Here is an 18923-nt window from a genome sequence, read left to right as displayed (position 1 = left end):
TCCTTGTCTGCCCAGGAATAGAGAGACCCAAAGGAGATGTCTAGGGCAATATTTTCAAAGGATCCTAAGTGACTGAGGTGCTTTTGAAAACATTACCCCCAGACACTCTGAAAACTAAAGCCAAGAGCTGGAGAGAAGTGAATGGAATCAGTTAGACGGCGCGATTCCCTCTGAGCCTCATCTTCATCAAATGCAGGATCTGCTCAGTGCCAGATAAAATATTGTCCAAGTCCCGGCCGCTGGCATGAGTTGCAGTGCATGGAGCGATGATGCAGGGCAGGGAAGAAAAAACAGCGACGGTGGTTTAGTGAGGAGTTAGGTGCTTGATGCTTCCCTCCCACAGTAAAGGAAGCGAGTTCCCAAGGAGATCCTGACAAGGTTGGAGCCAGGCTCCTTCTACAATGGAAGGGTGCCCAACTTTGGAGAGCGGGACGGAGGGGAGGAGGCAACTGGCAAACCCCCAAGGGTCAGCAAGGAGAGCCGAGCACAACCCAGCAGATAGGACAGCCACCGGGCTTCCCCCCCCCCGCACACACCCTGCCCACGGCGGCTGGTCCCTCCTGACGTAGGTGGCAGAGGAGCGAGCGCATTAACCGTTCACCACTACGGACTCGGGAGTCACAGCCTTGGAGAAATCCACCCACGACTTCAGTGGCTGCTTCCCAGCTCTGTCCTGTGCCCCTCCTACCCCTGACTCGAGTCCCAAGGTCTCTGCGTGCCTGGGACAGTCTCTTGGGGGTGGAGAACATGTTGTGGAGAAGCCAGTTCCCTCACCCTGTCTACGCAGGTGGAGAGGAACACCAGGCATTCGCTGAGCTGCAGTAAGTTACAACAGGGGAGGATATTGTGGAGAGCTGGCACAATGCGAGAGAATCAAGGCTAACGTTCTCCCGGGCAAGTCACTACATTGTTGCAAAGGACAGTCATGCCCAACATCCTTCACAATGCAGGGCCGCATGCAGTCCTCAAGCGCATGCACCTGCCTGAATGGGAGCCGCGATCACACGCCAAGGGCCAAATCTGGTCCCTGAAAGAGGGGGATCTTCCCCCATCCACATTTCTGCATAGTCCTTCATCAACATACTCTCAGTCAGAAGAAAGGAACACACCTTAACAAGACCAATCCCTCTTGTATCCCTACTCATTTCACTGGCAAGAGTTTCCAAACAGCGATCCTCCATACTCCAGCACCACCAACCCCAAGCGCTCAAAAATCACGAGTCAGGCCCCCAAAATAACGAGACTTTTTTAAGCCAACCATAGCATTTGCTTCCTGGTTTCGGAGCCTTCAGGGTGCACTGAAGTCACTTTTTCAAGCATCCCTCTGCTACCGTGAGAGCTAGGAAGTCGCCCTTTTAAAAAGGGAAGGCCAAGATTGACTCCATGTTAGAAACCAGGACGCAGGTGGTCTGGCCTACTGTCAGAGCAAGGGGGTGAGATCTAGTGGGCAGGCATCCAGGCAGGGAACAGACGCGAAGGCTCAGAGCTGGCATTTGCTCCCACATACCGGAGCCAGGAGGCTGAGCCAAGTTGGGACCAGGCACCAAAGCCGAGGATCAGAGTCAGGGTTGGATATCAAATGCCAGAGCCAAGGGTTGAGCCAGCCGAAAGTCGGAGGCGGGGTCAAAGCCAGGGTTGGTAGCCGATGGCCAGGAGCAAGATGAAAGGGCAGGAATCAGGGAGAGGCAAGAATCAGGAACGAAACAAGATCAAGGCAGGAGATGGAAGTGAGGAGCAGGTCAGAAGTGGAGCAGGAATCAGCACCAGGCTTAGACCAGGTTTACAGGGGACAGGCAAGAGCAGGGTCCGATGTGGCCGCAGCAGAAAGTCTTCACAACAGGCTGGACGGCCCATTCGGGTCACTTCCCGGCTTAAGTTGCAGATGTGAGCCAATCAGATGGCTGCAGGCCTTTAATGCTCTCCGACAGAACTTCCCGTGGGGCCTGACTTTCCAAGTTCAGCGAGATGGTGCTTTGCCTATCTCCCTTGGCTGGCCCCGAGGGAGCGTCAGAGACCCCTGGGTTCTAGACCTGCACCCTCGGATCCTCCCAATATGACTCCAGGAACCAGAGCTTTTAGATGAGATACCGACCCTCATGAGAAAATTGCGAGAGCTGGCAACACCATTCTAGGCAGGTTCTTAACAGTGCTCTCATCAGCACAGTATCTGAGCTCCTTCTGATTCAGAGCGTGAGAAAGCAATAGATCTTACCAATCACGAATCCAGCCATCACAGCCCCTGTCACAAACAGGCTATCCCGCCGCGCCCCCTGCAGGAGGTCTGTGGCCAACATCAAAAGGAAGATGTTCTCTATCAGCATTATCTGCAGGGCAAAGGAAAGAGAGCTGTCACTCAGACCTGCATGTGCGCCAACTGGTTGTAGACACGGCTCCTGCTGTGCAGGGAGTTAAATGACACACATGAATAAGTTCTAAGCTTTACCTATTTATTTTGCTCTCACTTGCTATCATACTCTGAGCTCCCGCTACCATTCTGGCCTTCTCCCCCACGTAGGTTTTGAATAGAAATGAAACATGGCTCTTTCTTGTGAAAATAAATTGCAAGTTTTTATAGTACCTTTTCTGTGCCAAAGCATCTCCATACACCAGCAACATGGAACAGGTTCAGCCTAGATCTGGGAGCAACGCCAGACACCACAGAACCAGCAATGCACACGTGTTTCCCACGAACAGTAATAGTAGCAGCCTTTATTGTATTCAGAAGGAGCCTCCCAGGGCGGCCACTCTGTACCTTTCATGAGCACTACATTCACTTAATCTTTACAACCTCTTCGGTTCTAGAAAAGTGTATCCACTCCAATTAGTGTAGCAGGATTTTTCAAGTGGAACTAACGTTGCCAACATAAAAATGTAGCTATGCATGCTAAACTAAGGGTAGTCAAATCTCACGCCTCAGGGCAGAGACCGATCATTATAAGGGTCAGAAAGTAAGTGCCACCCCAGGGAGCACTGCTGTTAGAAGTAGGAAATGGGGAACTGGCTCACCGGAAGCATTAGGTGAAGGTCACTGCTGGAAACCCCTGTTACTGATTATTATGGCCAGACACTACGGGCTCCACTGTAGGACACACAGAGCAGCCACAGCCCTCGCTGCCCAGGTCTTACGGTTAGATTAGCTCCTAATTGTTTTCGTTGTTAGTGACTGTAACTCTTAAGAGCCAAGAGGAGACCAAGCACTTACCACATAAAACACAGCCACTCTGTATCTGGAGGGGCTAGCCTGGAAGTTGATGTAGCAGAAGATGTACACGGCCCCCACCAGGACGTTGAACAGTCTCCAGTGACAGGAACTCGCTACGATGTCAGTTTGCTGAGACACCAGCCAGAAGGACATCACTAGCCAGTGAGCACCTCGGCGGGGAAGGCAGAGAGTAAAAAGCAAATTAGCTGCTGTGGTGAGCTGAGGGGCGGGGGAAGCTAGCAAATCTCACGAGCATCAGCAGTGAGAGACCACTGACAAGAAACCCGGAAGGTGGATGGAGAAATCAGATCACTGCCAGGATCGATGTGCAAAGGAACAGACTCTCTTCCTTGCACCATGTCCCGCGGGGCAGCACAGGGAAAGCTTTGCCCGTGTTGTACCAATCCTGGATGGGAGAGGGATTGTAGGCCCCAGAGCTGCACTGTTCACGAGCTGTGTATTTACCAAAAAGAACAGGTGAACCCTGGATTCACTGACATCTAGGGTACGTCTACACTGCAGGGAAAAACCCGCAGTGCTGAGTCTCAGAGCCTAGGTCAATGGGCTCGGGCTTGCGGGGCTAAAAAGAGCAGTGCAGACATTAGGGCTCGGGCTGGAGCCCGGGCTCTGAAACCCAGCGAGGAGGGAAGGTCTCAGGGTCTGAGCTCCAGCCCAAGTGGGACTACCCTACTATTTTTAGCCCCGGCCCCCAAGTTTACTGACCCGGGTTCTGAGACTCAGTGCTGTGGGTCTTTGCAGTGTAGATGTGATTTAGTTGGTGTTGGTCCTGCTTTGGGCAGGGGGTTGGACTAGATGACCTCCTGAGGTCCCTTCCAACCCTGATATTCTATGAACCCTCCCCTGTGAGAGAAACAGGAGAATGACGACACCTAGTGGCTGTTCACAAAAGGGGACACGGGCGACTATTAACTGCACAAGCATGCACAGGAAATCTCGTCTTACCGGCTGCGACAAAAACCCAGACAGGATAGACTCTGGCAAAGAGCACCAGGGCCACGACCCTCGTTCCTAGCATTCCTGTCCTCCACAACAACTGGCACAGGAGGGCCGCCGCTGGCATGTAGAGATGACCTGGTTTCATTAGGCATGTAAAGCGGCTATAAGAGACTAAAGACCAGGAGAGGGAGAGCAGGGACAGTCCGGCACTCACACCTAGAAATGAAGGAGGAGGGACATTATTCAAAAGGCACCATGAGGGGTCAGAAATCCACGGCACCTACATTCCACAGGACAGATGGTTTTCACTCCAGCTGGAGCACTTGACCAAATGTTCCTCTGCTGACCCGTGTTTGTTCTCCACTAACCCTGCACCTCGATGTCTCTCCTTCCCCAGTTATCAGTTTTATTAGGATTAAAAGTATCTTTTGCGACAGCCATTAAAAGACCATCAATCCACTGACAATTGTTCTCATGCTAATACACACCAGTGCATCAAGCACACCTTATTATTACTGGCAGGATACTGGGCTAGATGGACCTTTGGTCCCACCCAGTATGGCCGTTCTTATGTATGTTCTACTTCATCAGTACTGTCACAGTTTCAGGTAACTGCACCTCTATCTCCCCCCCTGTGGTCCACTCCAGAGATGCCCAGTCAGTTCTCCAGCTATCACCTGTGTCTGGGCAGGGACCCTGCCCACTCCTTTCTGAGCTGGGGCTCTTAAGGCTGCACAGCTCCCTGCCTTACATTGTGATAGCCCCAGCAAGCCAGTCTGCCCAACTGCCAGGCCCTGGGTGTTGCTTTCTCTCTGAGGGTGATGAACAGTGTATTGCCCTCAGTTACCTCCCAGCTCCTTCTGAGCAAGTGTAACGCCAACAGACCCCGGTTTGTCGGGGGGTGAAATTGAACCTGGGGTCTCTGGAGCTTAGTGCATGAGCCACTACCACATGAGCTAAAAGCCAACAGGTTGTTAGCTAACACTGTAGAGCAGACTCATGAATCTCTCTAAGTGGTCTCAGCACCACTAGATGGCACATAACACCACACTCTGGAGGTGTGTGGGTTACACAAGCACGTTTATTCTGAAGGTAAAAGCATTACAGAGAAAACGTAATAAAAATAATACAGATTTAAAGCCACACGAAACATACCAGGAGTCACCCATTCATCCTATGGGGCACTCATAGGCCAAAGTCCTTCCAACCCTTCTACAAGGGTTGGGCCCTCCCTTGGATGGAAGATCCTGTCCTTTGCTGATCAGAAAGAAGCCCCTGAGTCAACTTAGGCTCATTCTTTTATACCAAAAACCCTTTCTTTGTTCCCTAGTCTCTGGAAAACCCAGTCTGAGCCAGTCTAGGCAACTCCCCCCACTCCCCGCCCCCCGAACTGTTTAGTCTCAGTGCCTCGCCTTAACCCCTCCCCGCCCCCAACCCTATTTTTAGTTCCTGGAGGCGCTGTGGGTACCCTGCCTCCATGGACTGGAATACACTCACACAGAAACCATTCATAAATGTAATGCAATGGCCCCCAAAGATACTGCCTCCGATTGCAATCGCTCTCACAAGTACGTTCCATTGCACACCTATAGGGGAACCTGTGTGTGTGAGAGAGGGACTCCTAGCACTTGTGGGACTGATAGCCCTGGACAGCTGAGTCTTCTATTCCTGCAGGCGTGCACACAGTAGGAATATCACAGGCAGTGGCAGGGCAAGTTGATTCCATCTCCCATACCCCTAGTCTGGAGGAACCAGCTGTTCCTCTAGTAGGGTGTTTCTAGTACTGAATTGCAATGCGACCATGGGCAACTCACAACCTTTCTGTGCCTCAGTTTCCCTATTTGCAAATCAGAGCTGACACTTGACCTTTATAAAGCGCTTGGAGAGCTACAGATGGAGAGCACTAAGCACCATGGTTATTAATTCTTCATGCTCATTCAGTCCGTGGCTTCTCTTGTAAGACTGCCCCTTAGCGTCAGCCACAGTGACTTCTCTCCAATGGGCTGAGAACACTAATTTTATCTTTTCAGTGGACGATCATCATGCACCTGATCCGGATTCAAACCTGCCGAGGAAGTGGAATGCTCCTTCTATACAAGGACAGAGGCTCTACGTGCCATTGCAGGATAATTCTGAATTGTGCGGGGAGATGAACTGGATAGTCCATCTCAAATGGCAAAGATTCTATGCCTATCTCAAGATCAGTCCTCAAGCCATCACCCCCCCCAGTAAGCCTAGTGATTAACTCCTCCAGAGATGAGACAAACACGGGCCTCCCGACGGTCCTCTGCCCTGGCCGCACATGGAACCCAAGTTAGATTCCCGGTTTCTCTGCCGTGGCATGAACTGGCCACTGAGCTGTTGAAGAGCAGTCATGCTGCAGGCAGATTAAGGAGCGAAGCAGGCACGCTCTGGGTGTTCTCTGTCGGAAGGAACGCATCCACTGTGTGGGAGTCACAGGAAAACAGTTAGGAAAAGATGGGGAACCCTTGAGAGAGAGGGAGAGACACCAGCCTTTGCTGCTAAGTAGCTCAAGAGGCTAATTTTTTAAAAGCACCGTCTGAATATGTTTTTCTCCAGTAATTCTGCAATATGGTCTTTCATCCTGAAAGTCCACTCCTGCTACCTGTGCCCATCTACCCTGGGGACATTAGAGGACACATCTCACACATACATCATCTTCCTTCTACATTTAAAGACTCCCCACTTACCTGGGACAAGGCCAGTCGGTTCCACCGCTACAAAAACGTAGCTCTGTAGCAACAGGTGGGGCAAGGTCTGCAGCAGGGCTTCCAAGAGCCGCAGAACTGACAGGTCCCCCAGCTGCATGAGGAGATCTCCTGCAACGGAGCTTTCTCCAGCCTTCGCAGCTGTCCACAGCGCGTCCCAATGCCTGCAAGAGTACAAACCATAATCAGGGCTCTTCGGGGCAAAGGACCTGTGCCTGATTCTGATCCTACTTCCATCAACTTGACAGCGTAACTCTACTGCTTTCAGCAGTTACTTCTGATGTGCACAGGTGTGATCTAGCGTAGTGGTTCTCAACCAGGGGTCCGGGACCCACTGGGGGCTGCCAGCAGGTTTCAGGGGGTCTGCCAAGCAGGGCTGGCATTAGACCTGCTGGGGTCCAGGTAGAAAGCCAAAGCTCCACCACCTGGGGCTGAAGCCTGGGGCTCCAAGTCCCGCCACCTGGGGCTGAAATTGAAGCCTGAGCAACTAAGCTTCGCAGGACCCACTGTGGCATGGGGCACCAGGCAACTGCCCTGCTTGTTACCTCCTACCTTATTGAGGTCAGATCATGTAGGGATAAAGTGAGAAAGGCCAAAAGCCATGTAGAATTGGACCTTGCAAAGGAAATTAAAACCAACAGTAAAAGGTTCTATAGCCATATAAATAAGAAGAAAACAAAGAAAGAAGAACACTGAGGATGGAGTGGAGGTTAAGGATAATCTAGGCATGGCCCAATATCTAAACAAATACTTTGCCTCGGTCTTTAATAAGGCTAATGAGGAGCTTAGGGATAATGGAAGGATGACAATTGGGAATGAGGAGATGGAGGTAGATATTACCACATCCGAGGTAGAAGCCAAACTCGAACAGTTTAATGGGACAAAATCGGAGGGCCCAGATAATCTTCATCCAAGAATTTTAAAGGAACTGGCACATGAAATTGCAAGCCCATTGGCAAGAATTTTTAATGAATCAGTAAACTCCGGGGTTGTACCGTACGACTAGAGAATTGCTAACATAGTTCCTATTTTTAAGAAAGGGAAAAAATGTGATCCGAGTAACTATAGGTCTGTTAGTTTGACATCTGTAAGGTCTTGGAAAAAATTTTGAAGGAGAAAGTAGTTAAGGACATTGAGGTCAATGGTAATTGGGACAAAATACAACATGATTTTACAAAACGTAGATTGTGCCAAACCAACCTTATCTCCTTCTTTGAGAAGGTAACAGATTTTTTAGACAAAGAAAACGCAGTGGATCTAGTTTACCTCGATTTCAGAAAGGCATTTTATATAGTTCCACATGGGGAATTATTAGTTAAATTGGAAAAGATGCGGATCAATATGAAAATTGAAAGGTGGATAAGGAACTGGTTAAAGGGGAGACTACAACGGGTCATACTGAAAGGTGAACTGTCAGGCTGGAAGGAGGTTACTAGTGGAGTTCCTCAGGGATCGGTTTTGGGACCAATCTTATTTAATCTTTTTATTACTGACCTTGGCACAAAAAGTGGGAATGTGCTAATAAAGTTTGCGGATGACACAAAGCTGGGAGGTATTGCTAACACAGAGAAGGACCGGGATATCATACAGGAAGATCTGGATGACCTTGTAAACTGGAGTAATAGTAATAAGATGAAATTTAATAGTGAAAAGTGAAAGGTCATGCATTTAGGGATTAATAACAAGAATTTTAGTTATAAATTGGGGACACATCAGCTGGAAGTAACGGAGGCGGAGAAGGACCTTGGAGTATTGGTTAATCACAGGATGACTATGAGCCGCCAATGTGATATGGCCGTTAAAAAAGCTAATGGAGTTTTAGGATGCGTCAGGCGAGGTATTTCCAGCAAAGATAAGAAGGTGTCAGTACTGTTATACAAGGCACTGGTGAGACCTCATCTGGAATACTGTGTGCAGTTCTGTCTCCCATGTTTAAGAAGGATGAATTCAAACTGGAACAGGTTCAGAGACGGGCTACGAGGATGATCTGAGGAATGGAAAACCTGTCTTACGAAAGGAGACTCAAAGAGCTTGGCATGTTTATGTTGTGTATTTGGTTGTCATGGGTTTTGTTACTATGGCAACTGAGTTAGACTATTAAGGGATAGCTCAGCCGGTTTCAACCGGCTGAGTGAGCTCTCTGTTTCTGTAAATAAAATGGAGGTTTTGGTTAGCTGTCTGCTCTCTGGCCTCAAGTGATTGCTTCCTACACCGGCTGCCCCTAGGACATAACAGTTTAGCCTAACCAAAAGAAGTTGAGGGGGGATATGATTGCTCTTTATAAATATATCAGAGGGATTAATATGAGGGAGGGAGAGGAATTATTTAAGCTTAGTATCAATGTGGACACAAGAACAAATGGACATAAACTGGACACTAGGAGGTTTAGACTTGAAATTAGACAAAGGTTTCTAACCATTAGAGGAGTGAAGTTCTGGAACAGCCTTCCAAGGGGAGTAGTGGGGGCAGAAGACATATCTGGCTTCAACACTAAGCTCGATAAGTTTATGGAGGGGGTGGTATGATGGGATAGCCTAATTTTGGCAATTAATTTGGCAACTGATCTTTGATTATCAGCAGGTAAGAATGCCCAGTGGTCTGTGATAGGATGTTAGATGGGGTGGGATCTGAGTTACTACAGAGAATTCTTTCCTGGGTGCTGGCTGGTGAGTCTTGCCCACATGCTCAGGGTTTAGCTGATCGCCATATTTGGGGTCGGGGAGGAATTTTCCTCCAGGGCAGATTGGCAGAGGCCCTGGAGGTTTTTCGCCTTCCTCTGCAGCATGGGGCACAGGTCACTTGCTGGAGGATTCTCTGCAGCTTGAGGTCTTCAAACCACAATTTGAGGACTTCAATAACTCAGACATAGTTTAGGGGTTTGTTACAGGAGTGGGTGGGTGAGATTCTGTGGCCTGCGTTGTGCAGGAGGTCAGACTAGATGATCATAATGGTCCCTTCTGACCTTAAAGTCTATGAGTCTATCGCTGGCCCTGGCTTCTGCATGCAGAAAAACAGCTGCTGTGGCACAGCTGGGCTGTGGCGTTTTTATAGCATGTTGGGAGGGCCTCAGAAAGAAAGAGGTTGAGAGCCCCTGATCTAGAGGAGAATCTGGCCCTTTGGCTCCTGTGCAGTCATTTCCCCTTGTGTAAAGCGATAACATCCTGATCCAGGGGTATTTTACACCCAGCGTAAATGACTACAAATGGCCTGAAGCAGTGGAAAAATCAGGACTCTTGGCTTTATGCTTCCCTGCAAAGCATTTAGCACGTTACTGGTGCTAGACCAGGGATCGGCAACCTTTGGCACGCGGCCCTTCAGGGAAATCCGCTGGCGGGCTGGGATGGTTTGTTTACCTGCAGCATCCGCAGGTTCGGCCGATCGCAGCTCCCACTGGCTGTGATTCACCGTTTCGGGCCAATGGGGGTTGTGGGAAGCGGCAGCCAGCACATCCCTCAGCCCGCGCCGCTTCCCACAGCCCCCATTGGCTGGGAACGGCAAACCGCGGCCAGTGGGAGCTGCGATCGGCCAAACCTGCGGATGCTGCAGGTAAACAAACCAGCCCGGCCCGTCAGCGGATTTCCCCGATGGCCCGCATGCCAAAGGCTGCCCATCCCTGTGCCAGACAAATAATTCTGAGCAGGAATTGTAGATGATAAAGTTATTAAATACACACACACACGCACACACACTAATTATATACACACCCTTGAGAGTTCCCTTCCAGTCACTCTGAGTGCATTACAGTTTAGAAGGCTGCTCCTCCACTTCCAGAGCCACTATTTGATCTGGTTCAATACATGAACTTTAGCTAATCTGTTAACACTGACACACTTTTAATCAATGACTTGTTACTGATACCCACCGATGTAATTTATTTCACAGCTTGTAATCTTTTAGAGGTGTTTACTTAAGGTAAATACTGGGGTTTTGCAATAAACCCTATGCACACAGTAAATACAGCCATCTGGTAGACCGACCATTAGCCAGAGGCTGTTTAGTTTTATACTTCAGGCCTGTATAGACATTCCTAACAGAGACACTGCATTTAATGAACTAGGGAGGTGAAATGTTAACTGGGTTAACTGGTAAACAGTAGTCTTACTGGGTAACTGGTGTTAACCGTTAATCGTGTGCCAGCAGCCGCGGCGACCCCATGCCGCCCGTCTGGCCAGAGCAACCCCAGGCCCAGCCATGTCTGCCAGATCGTCCCCAGCCGCTTAATCAGTTAACCATTTAAACAAAATATTTTTAATCATTTAAACGGTTAAACTTTTTAAACGGTATTTACATCCCTAGAACGAATATGAGTGTCAAGAAACCAATAACCCCTTCAGTGCCATCATGAAAGGACAGTGCAAAAATTGACAAGTCTAATGTTAAGCCTTCTTCCTCCAACATCCATCTGTTTGCAAAGGTTTACACAATGGGTGTCTCTCCGCCATGCAACTAGAGTCCTAATCCCTCAGCACAAGGACCAGTCAGCTCTACAACCGTGTTGCACCAAGGCTTGTCTATGTACCAAAATTTTACTGGTTCAACTAACGGTCAGCTGTTAAAACAACGCAATTACAACGGTGCAACGCTGTGTGTGCACCAAGTTGTTTTCATGTGGTTCTATTTTAATGATTAACGGTGTCCCCAAATTATGGCATCTCAAAGGCTTTTGCATGGTTTGTGACCATGGTTAGGTCTCACCTACATTACAAAATGGAATAGTTTTGTAACCAGTTCCCTAGACTAAGTAGTTGTAATACAGATGTGGTTTGGTCACTTAGCCATTCTTCTCAGAGCATGGAGCACCATCCCCTGCAATTTATTCTCCAATACTTTGTCCAATCTAGCTGTAAAACAGCTCCAACAGGTGGTGCTTTCACCACCTTATTTCACACCCTCCTAGTCCTCATTTGTCAGGTAGTGCTCTAATTCAACCACAAGTTATTGGGCTAGACGCTGGAATCGCTGGGTGAGATTCCATGGCCTGCATTATGCAGGAGGTCAGACTAGATGATAACAGTCCATCCTGGCCTGGAAAGAAATCTGGGACAGTTTCTCCCCAATCATCTGCCAACATTATTAAATGTAACTGCACACGCTCAAGGGCAGAGATAAGAAGTTTAGTTATGGAGACAGCTTCCAGTTTCAAACTTCTGAGAGTGACTAACTGCTTTAAGAAAAGCGCAACGTGTCCTTTGATAGATCCATTTACAATAGCACTATTATACACTTTATAGGAGCGTCACAAACTGACAGAGGAAACATTATTGAATTTAAAAAAAACACACACACATTATTGGCATTAATCACAAGTTACATATAAAGTGAAAACAAATTTTGTGAGCATTAATCGAGCATCTTCCACTCTCCTTCCCTGCCTCCCAATTTAATCTGGACAAGATTTGAAGGATTTTTAGGGTCTTCAATTAAAATAAGAACAAAACAAAGCAAAAAAACCCAAGACAAATAAGCCTTCCTTTCAACAACAGGACTAATGGACAATCCCTAGGACTTTTTTCCACTACTTGGGAAAACAGGAGCATCTCAACTAGTATCATCATATTGGACCACTCAAGATGAATAACAGCATTAAGGGTGGGAGGTCTTTACATGTCACCAACCTGCCAGAACATGTCAGCTTTCCCATCATCTTCTTCTCTACAGTAGAACCCCTATTTGATTATCCCCTATTTTATGGGGGATTGACTTCATAAAACTGAACATCTCAAGATTCCAGGAGGTGCAGTGCATAGGTTAATTCATTAATTGCTCAATGATAGTGTATATAACGAATGGTAACAACTGGATACAGTGTGCTTGATTTTTCTTTGAGGGAGAAAACTGTATCTCATCTTTGCCACCAAATATCTTAGTCTTTTCAAACCTGGAAAATGTGGTCTAGATGAAATTATTATAAGATGGCTACACAACTGGTTGAAAGATTGTACTCAAAGAGTAGTTATCCGTGGTTTGCTGTCAAACCAGGACGGCATATCTAGTAAGGTTCTGCAGGTGTTAGTCCTGGGTCCAGTACTATTCAATATTTTCATTAATGACTTGGATAATGGAGTGGAGAATGTGCTTATAAAACATGCAGATGACACCAAACTGGGAGGGGCTGCAAATACTGTGGAGGACAGGATTCAAATTCAAAAAGACCTTGGTCTGAATTCAACAAGATGAAATTCAACAAAGACAAGTGCAAAGTACTTCACTGAGGAAGGAAAAAATCAAAAGCACAACTATAAAATGGGTAGAGCCCTGTAGGGATACAAAATTTATATCTGTAGATGCAAATATCCACTGATATAATGTGGCAAAAAAGGAGTGCATCAACGGAAGTGTTGTATGCAAGACACAGGAGGAATACTTCAGTGGATCACAAATTGAGTGAGAGTCAACATGATGAGGTAACTGTCCCTCTCTATTCAGCACTTGTAAGACAGCTGGAATGCTGTGTCCACTTCTGGGAATCACACTTAAGGAAAGATGTCGACAAATTGGAGAGAGTCCAGGGGAGAGCAACAAAAAGCTCAAAGAATTAGAAAACCTGACCTGTGAGGAAAAGTTAAAATAACTGGGCACAGTTAGTCTTTTGGAAAGAAGACTGAGAGGGGAACCTGATAATCTTCAACTATGTACAGGGCTGTTATAGAGGATGGTGATCAATTGTTTTCTAGGTCCACTTAAGATAGGACAAAAAGTAATGGGTTTATTTTCAGTAAGGGAGATTTAAGTTAGATATTAGGAAAACTTTCTAACTTTTAGTTAGCTAGGAGATAAGATCTGGAATAGACTTCCAAGGGAGGTTGTGGAATCCCTGCCACTGGGAGTTTTTTAAGAAGAAGGTTGGACAAACACCTGTCAGAGACAGTCTAGGTCTACTTGGTCCTGCCTCAGTGCAGGGGTCTGGACTTGATAACTTCCTGAGGTCTCTTTCAGCCTGACATTTCTATAATTCTATGTTGGTTGAAGGATCAGAGTCACACACAGTGGCAGAAAGATGGTTTAGACAACCAGTCATTTGTGAGACCAATGCCCATAAAATCAGGGTTCTACTGTAATTAGAAATCAGGCTAGCAACTTTCTAGAAGACAGTGTTTACACACAGTTCTGTGGTTTGAAGTCTCAGCGTACCATAGGAAAATCCTGATCCGACACTGCAGAAAGAGACACCTAACAAAACCCCAGTGGTTCTCCTTGCCACAGAACACACACAGGCATGCACACACTTTCCATGCAAAGTACATATATTTGTCCGCAGAGGATTAGATCTCAAGCCTCCTAATTCTTCAAAGGCTATGAGTTGTTTTCTCACCGCTTCCAAATCCCCAGCTGCAGCACGTGCACTATCACCAGACAGCAGCAGCCTCTGTGTCCATCTGCCCGGAACCAAGAGAAGCTGAAGAGCTGAACTATATAGTCAGGTAGAAGCAAGCCAATGGTCAACCAGCACCAGAGATACCGGCCAGAGAGAAGATAATGGACGATGGTGCAGACCCCTAAAAAAGGGAAAAGAAACAATATGATAGATGGTGACACACGTGGTATCTCTCCCTCTCCCACCTTGGCTCTAATAGTGCACCAGCCTTTGTGGCCCAAATCACATCTGCCCACAAGCATCATCACTCTTTCTCCCATGTCACTTCTTATGCCTGGGGCAAAGCTCCCCATAAAGATCCACAGAGGCACTACATTCAACTCCTTCAAACTCACCTCTCCCACAAGAGCGACGCAATGCTCAGCAACGGCTATTAATCTCCTGTGCTGCGATCTCTGTTACACTGAGCATAAGATCTCACTGTTACCTTGTGCTCCCTCAGTCTGTATCTTTGGCATCCATATAGTGCAGGGATCGGCAACCTTTGGCATGTGGCCCATCAGGGAAATCCGCTGGCGGGCCGGGACAGTTTGTTTACCTGCAGCGTCCACAGATTCGGCTGACCGCAGCTCCCACTAGCAGCGGTTCGCCATTCCAGGCCAATGGGGGCTGTGGGAAGCGACGGCCAGTACATCCCTCGGCCCACAGCCCCCATTGGCCTGGAATGGCTAACCGAGGCCAATGGGAGCTGCAAACAGATGAACCTGCGGATGCTGCAGGTAAACAAACTGTCCCGGCCCGCCAGCGGATTTCCCTGATGGGCCACGTGCCAAAGGTTGCCGATCCCAGCTCTAGTGTCTATGGTCTTATATTTAGATTGCAAGTTCTCTGGGTTACCGTCTTTTTCATTATCTGCTTGCACAGCGTATGGGCCCTGATCCATAAATGGGGCCTCCATAAAAATTAATAATAAAAATAAGTTCTCTGCTCTTAAAGCAAGAGAGGGTTCGGATTAGGTTTTCAGTTTCGGCTCAGCTCTATACAGAGAGAGTTTTTTTCCTTCCTTAACACTTTTGAAATCTTATTTCTAAGTGCTGGTTAATGCGTAACATAACTAGGCATGTTAACTTCATCTTTGTTATAAACCAGGGATCGGCAACCTTTGGCATGCGGCCCGCGGTGTGGGCTGAGGGACGTGCTGGCCGCCACTTCCCGCCACCCCCATGGGCCTGGCGAGCAAACTGCGGCCAGTGGGAGCCACGATCAGCGGAACCTGCGGAGGCGGCAAGTAAATGAACTGGCCAGGCTGTTTACCCTGGGGAGGCCGCATGCCAAAGGTAAGCCCTGTTATAAATTATCCTTTGCTATGGGTGCATCCAGCACAGCGGTTCTCAACCTATTTAACACTGTGGGAGGCATCCAATACTACCTCTATGGACGTCACATAGGCCGCAGCTGTGTACTGACTGGCAAGTGGCCCGCGGGCCACAGGTTGAGAACCACTGATCCAGCACCTGGCACAATGGGGTCCTAGGGACTATGGCATTACAAATCACAAATAGATACTCTCTCCTCAATTTAACCAAAGCCTTTTAAACACACAGGGGCTTGTTTTCTGGAGGGTGTGTGTAAAGCAATGAGTCAAATGATAAATAACCCAGAGCTCTCATGGTAGTCTCCACAGTGCTTCACCCAGGGGGTCAGCCTCATTATCCCCGAAGTAAGGGAGCAGGAGAGGGGAGTGACCTGCCTAAGGTTTAGCAGACCGGTGGTAGAGGCAGGAACCAAATCCAGGTCTCCTGAGTCCCAGTCTAGCGCTTTCTTCACGTAGGCCACACTGTCCCCTCAAAGAAGTAGCAGTCATTTCTGTCTGGCCTTTCATTGTTGGATCTAGAACACTCTGTGAGACTCCCAGGAACAGGCCAATCCAGATCCTAACTTCCCCAACTCTGGGCTTGCTCAGGTCCAGGATTCTGGCACAGGCCAGTCACTGAAAATAAGGGAGGGGAGGACCTGGGACCCTCCCTAACCAGCGGCCCTGAGTCAGGGGCATCAGCCTGCCCAGCACAGGGTAAAGCTTCTCCCATGCACCTGCCTGCTCTGGTAGGGGCCCGAAAGGCTGCAGCCAGGGTTGCAGATTCAGGTTGGATGCATTCCTGGAGAGTTATTGATTTCATTCCATGCCACAACCTTTCATTAAAGATTCATCTTTAATTCCTGGAGATACAAGGGCCATCCTGGAGGGCTGGCAAGCCTAAGCAGCAGCAGCCCCCCCCCGCAGAGGAAAAGGGGAGGCAGCAGGATTCGCGGATGGGCCCGGCACGCAAAGGGTTAAATATTTTAAAAACGACGCGCGCGCTCGACCCGCGGCGCTCTCCTCCTTGCTGCGCTGCAAGGAAACGGCCCGAGCCGGGCCCGATGCTGCACCGGTGCCAGGGGCTCAGCCCTGCACGCTCTCCCCCGGCCCCTCCGTGCAAACCCTCCGGCCATGGGCATGCCCCACGTTCACTCGTAGGGCGGGGAGGGGGGACGACACAGTTGCCCCGCAGGTCCCAGCGGCGGCTCGCAGGAATGGGCGCCGCTCAGCGAGCTGCACCTACCGGGTGCAGTGGAGACGGAGTTCGCCCCGCAGCGCAAAGCGCGGTGCAGCTTCGCTGGGTGCACGGTGCGTGCGGGTAGTTCCGCGGGCGACTTGTATGCAGCGGGGGGTGCAGCAGCGCGGTCACAGGGGTGCTCGCTGCGGAAGCAGCTCGGGTGGGTGCACAGTAGCGTGTAGCTCCATTGATTAGTTGCAGGCAGACGGGTGCAGCAGCGCACGAGGGACATGCAAGTATGTTGGGGGCACCGGGCGCGTGCTCAGCCCCCCACGGTTAGTTGCAAGGCCGGGGGTGCAGGCAGCGCGGTTACACGGGGGCATTGCACCGGCGGCCGCGGGGAGAGGCGGCGCCCCGCTAGTCCCCTGACTCACGCGCGCTCTGTTCCGCCGCCAGCAGCACCAGCGAGAGTCCCGCGAAGGCTGCGCGCATCCTCCTCCTCCTCCTCCCGGGGCGGCGCGCAGCTCCGGTGCAAGGACTCCGGAGCAGCCCAGCTCCAGGGCTGCTCGCCGGCTCCCCTTCAAGGGCCTCCCGCCTTTGCGATGCTCCCTCCCCGTTAGCGGCCGAGGAGTTCTTGGGGGTCGGTTAGGCGAGCGAGGCGGTGCAGCAGCTGCATTTGCAGGGACAGGCGCTGGTTCTCTGCCAACTTTCTAATGGCACAAACCCCAACAGTTTTGCCCTTGCCCCACCTCCTCTCCGAGACCCCGCCCCTTCGCTAAGGCCCCGCCCCTGCTCACTCTATCCCCCCTCCCCAAGTGACTGGCTCTCCCCCACCCTCACTCACTTTCAGGGAGCTGGGGTGTCAGCTGCGGGATGCAGGGGCGGCTCCAGGCCCCAGCACGCCAAGCGCCTGCTTGGGGTGGCATGCCGCGGGGGGCGCTCTGACGGTCGCTTTGCATTCAAAGCAAAAAGGTTTCTCTCACCATATGCTAACCGCAGTCTGGTTGGATTCCTTCAGCCACCGCCACTCTCCCGGTTCAATGATGCTTCCTTTGTCTCTCAAACATTGGTGAGGCTATAATAAGTAGAGATGAGGGGAAAGACGTGATTTGGGGCCTCTGTTCCTCATTTTTATATCTTTTCATCCTCTTTGAGTTCTGGTGACAGGCAATCTGTTTACATGAGAAGTAATTTTTTCCTTAACACCCCTCTGCTTGCCAAAGACTGGCTGCTTAGCCAGGTGATAGTCTATTTGATTTTGTTGACACTTGCCTGAGCTGTCAGCTTGCCTTTGTATCTGAGGAACTGGTTTGGGCCTGCTTTTCTAAACCTGGAGCATGTCTCAGTAATGTCATACAGTAGAATATTATAACTTTTACATACAATGTTGCTGCACACATTTTGCCATGACAATAATGATCAGCAAATTATGAGTTTTCAAATGATACCTCACAAGGCATGCTTTGTACAGGATTTATTATAGTTTTGTAAAAAGGATGAACATGAGGCTACAGACTGTCACATAGGCCCATAAGCCTAACTTCAGTACCAGACAAATTGGTTGAAACTATAGTAAAGAACAGAATTATCAGACATGTTGATGACCATAATTTATTGAGGAAGAGTTGACACAACTTTTGTAAAGGGAAATCATACCTTGGGGGGGGGGGAAGGATAGCTCAGTGGTTTGAGCATTGGCCTGCTAAACTCAGCATTGTGAGTTCAATCGATTGAGGGGGCCACTTAGGGATCTGGGGCAAAATCAGTACTTGGTCCTGCTAGTGAAGGCAGGAGGCTGGACTCAATGACCTTTCAAGGTCCCTTCCAGTTCTAGGAGATTGGTATATCTCCAATTATTATTATTATGCCTCACCAATCTATTAGAATTCTTTGAGGGGTCAACAAACATGTGGACAAAGATGATCTAGTGGATATTGTAGAACTGATGAATGAAATTGTTTTTAATTGTTCACTGTATTAATATAACTTCATAAGTTAAGTTTTATGAATGAAACAACATTCATTCATAAAATCGGTTACCCCAATAACTGGCTGGTTGATAATGAAGCTGCTTGTTGAGCTCCCGTGGTTCCCGCTCATTAGAACAGTCTGCTGTTGCTCAGTTCAATTAAGCCGCTTGTTAAGAGCCATAGCTGTTCAGCCAGCTGCCCTTGTAAATTTCACTT

The 18923-nt window shown here is 49.0% G+C and overlaps 1 protein-coding gene across 3 annotated transcripts in view; it reads right to left on the bottom strand.

Moving 5' to 3' along the window:
* The window catches only part of XKR5 (XK related 5), a 62112-nt gene extending 44680 nt beyond the window's left edge, over positions 1-17432 (bottom strand). For all 3 annotated transcript variants that reach the window (XM_045009018.1, XM_045009017.1, XR_006577861.1), the window contains exons 1-6: positions 17172-17432; positions 14201-14384; positions 6871-7052; positions 4166-4375; positions 3203-3372; positions 2213-2324 (exon numbers count right to left, since the gene is read on the bottom strand). In XM_045009018.1, coding sequence (XP_044864953.1) covers positions 2213-2324; positions 3203-3372; positions 4166-4375; positions 6871-7052; positions 14201-14384; positions 17172-17229 — 916 coding nt within the window. In that variant the 5' untranslated portion in view covers positions 17230-17432. The remainder of the gene's footprint in view (positions 1-2212; positions 2325-3202; positions 3373-4165; positions 4376-6870; positions 7053-14200; positions 14385-17171) is intronic.
* Positions 17433-18923: the final 1491 nt, after the last annotated feature.

The sequence above is a fragment of the Mauremys mutica genome, chromosome 3 (genome assembly GCF_020497125.1).
Source record: "Mauremys mutica isolate MM-2020 ecotype Southern chromosome 3, ASM2049712v1, whole genome shotgun sequence".
In the NCBI taxonomy this organism is placed as follows: domain Eukaryota; kingdom Metazoa; phylum Chordata; order Testudines; family Geoemydidae; genus Mauremys; species Mauremys mutica.
Note: the sequence above shows the minus strand (reverse complement) of the source record. Positions and strands in the feature narration are given on the sequence as shown.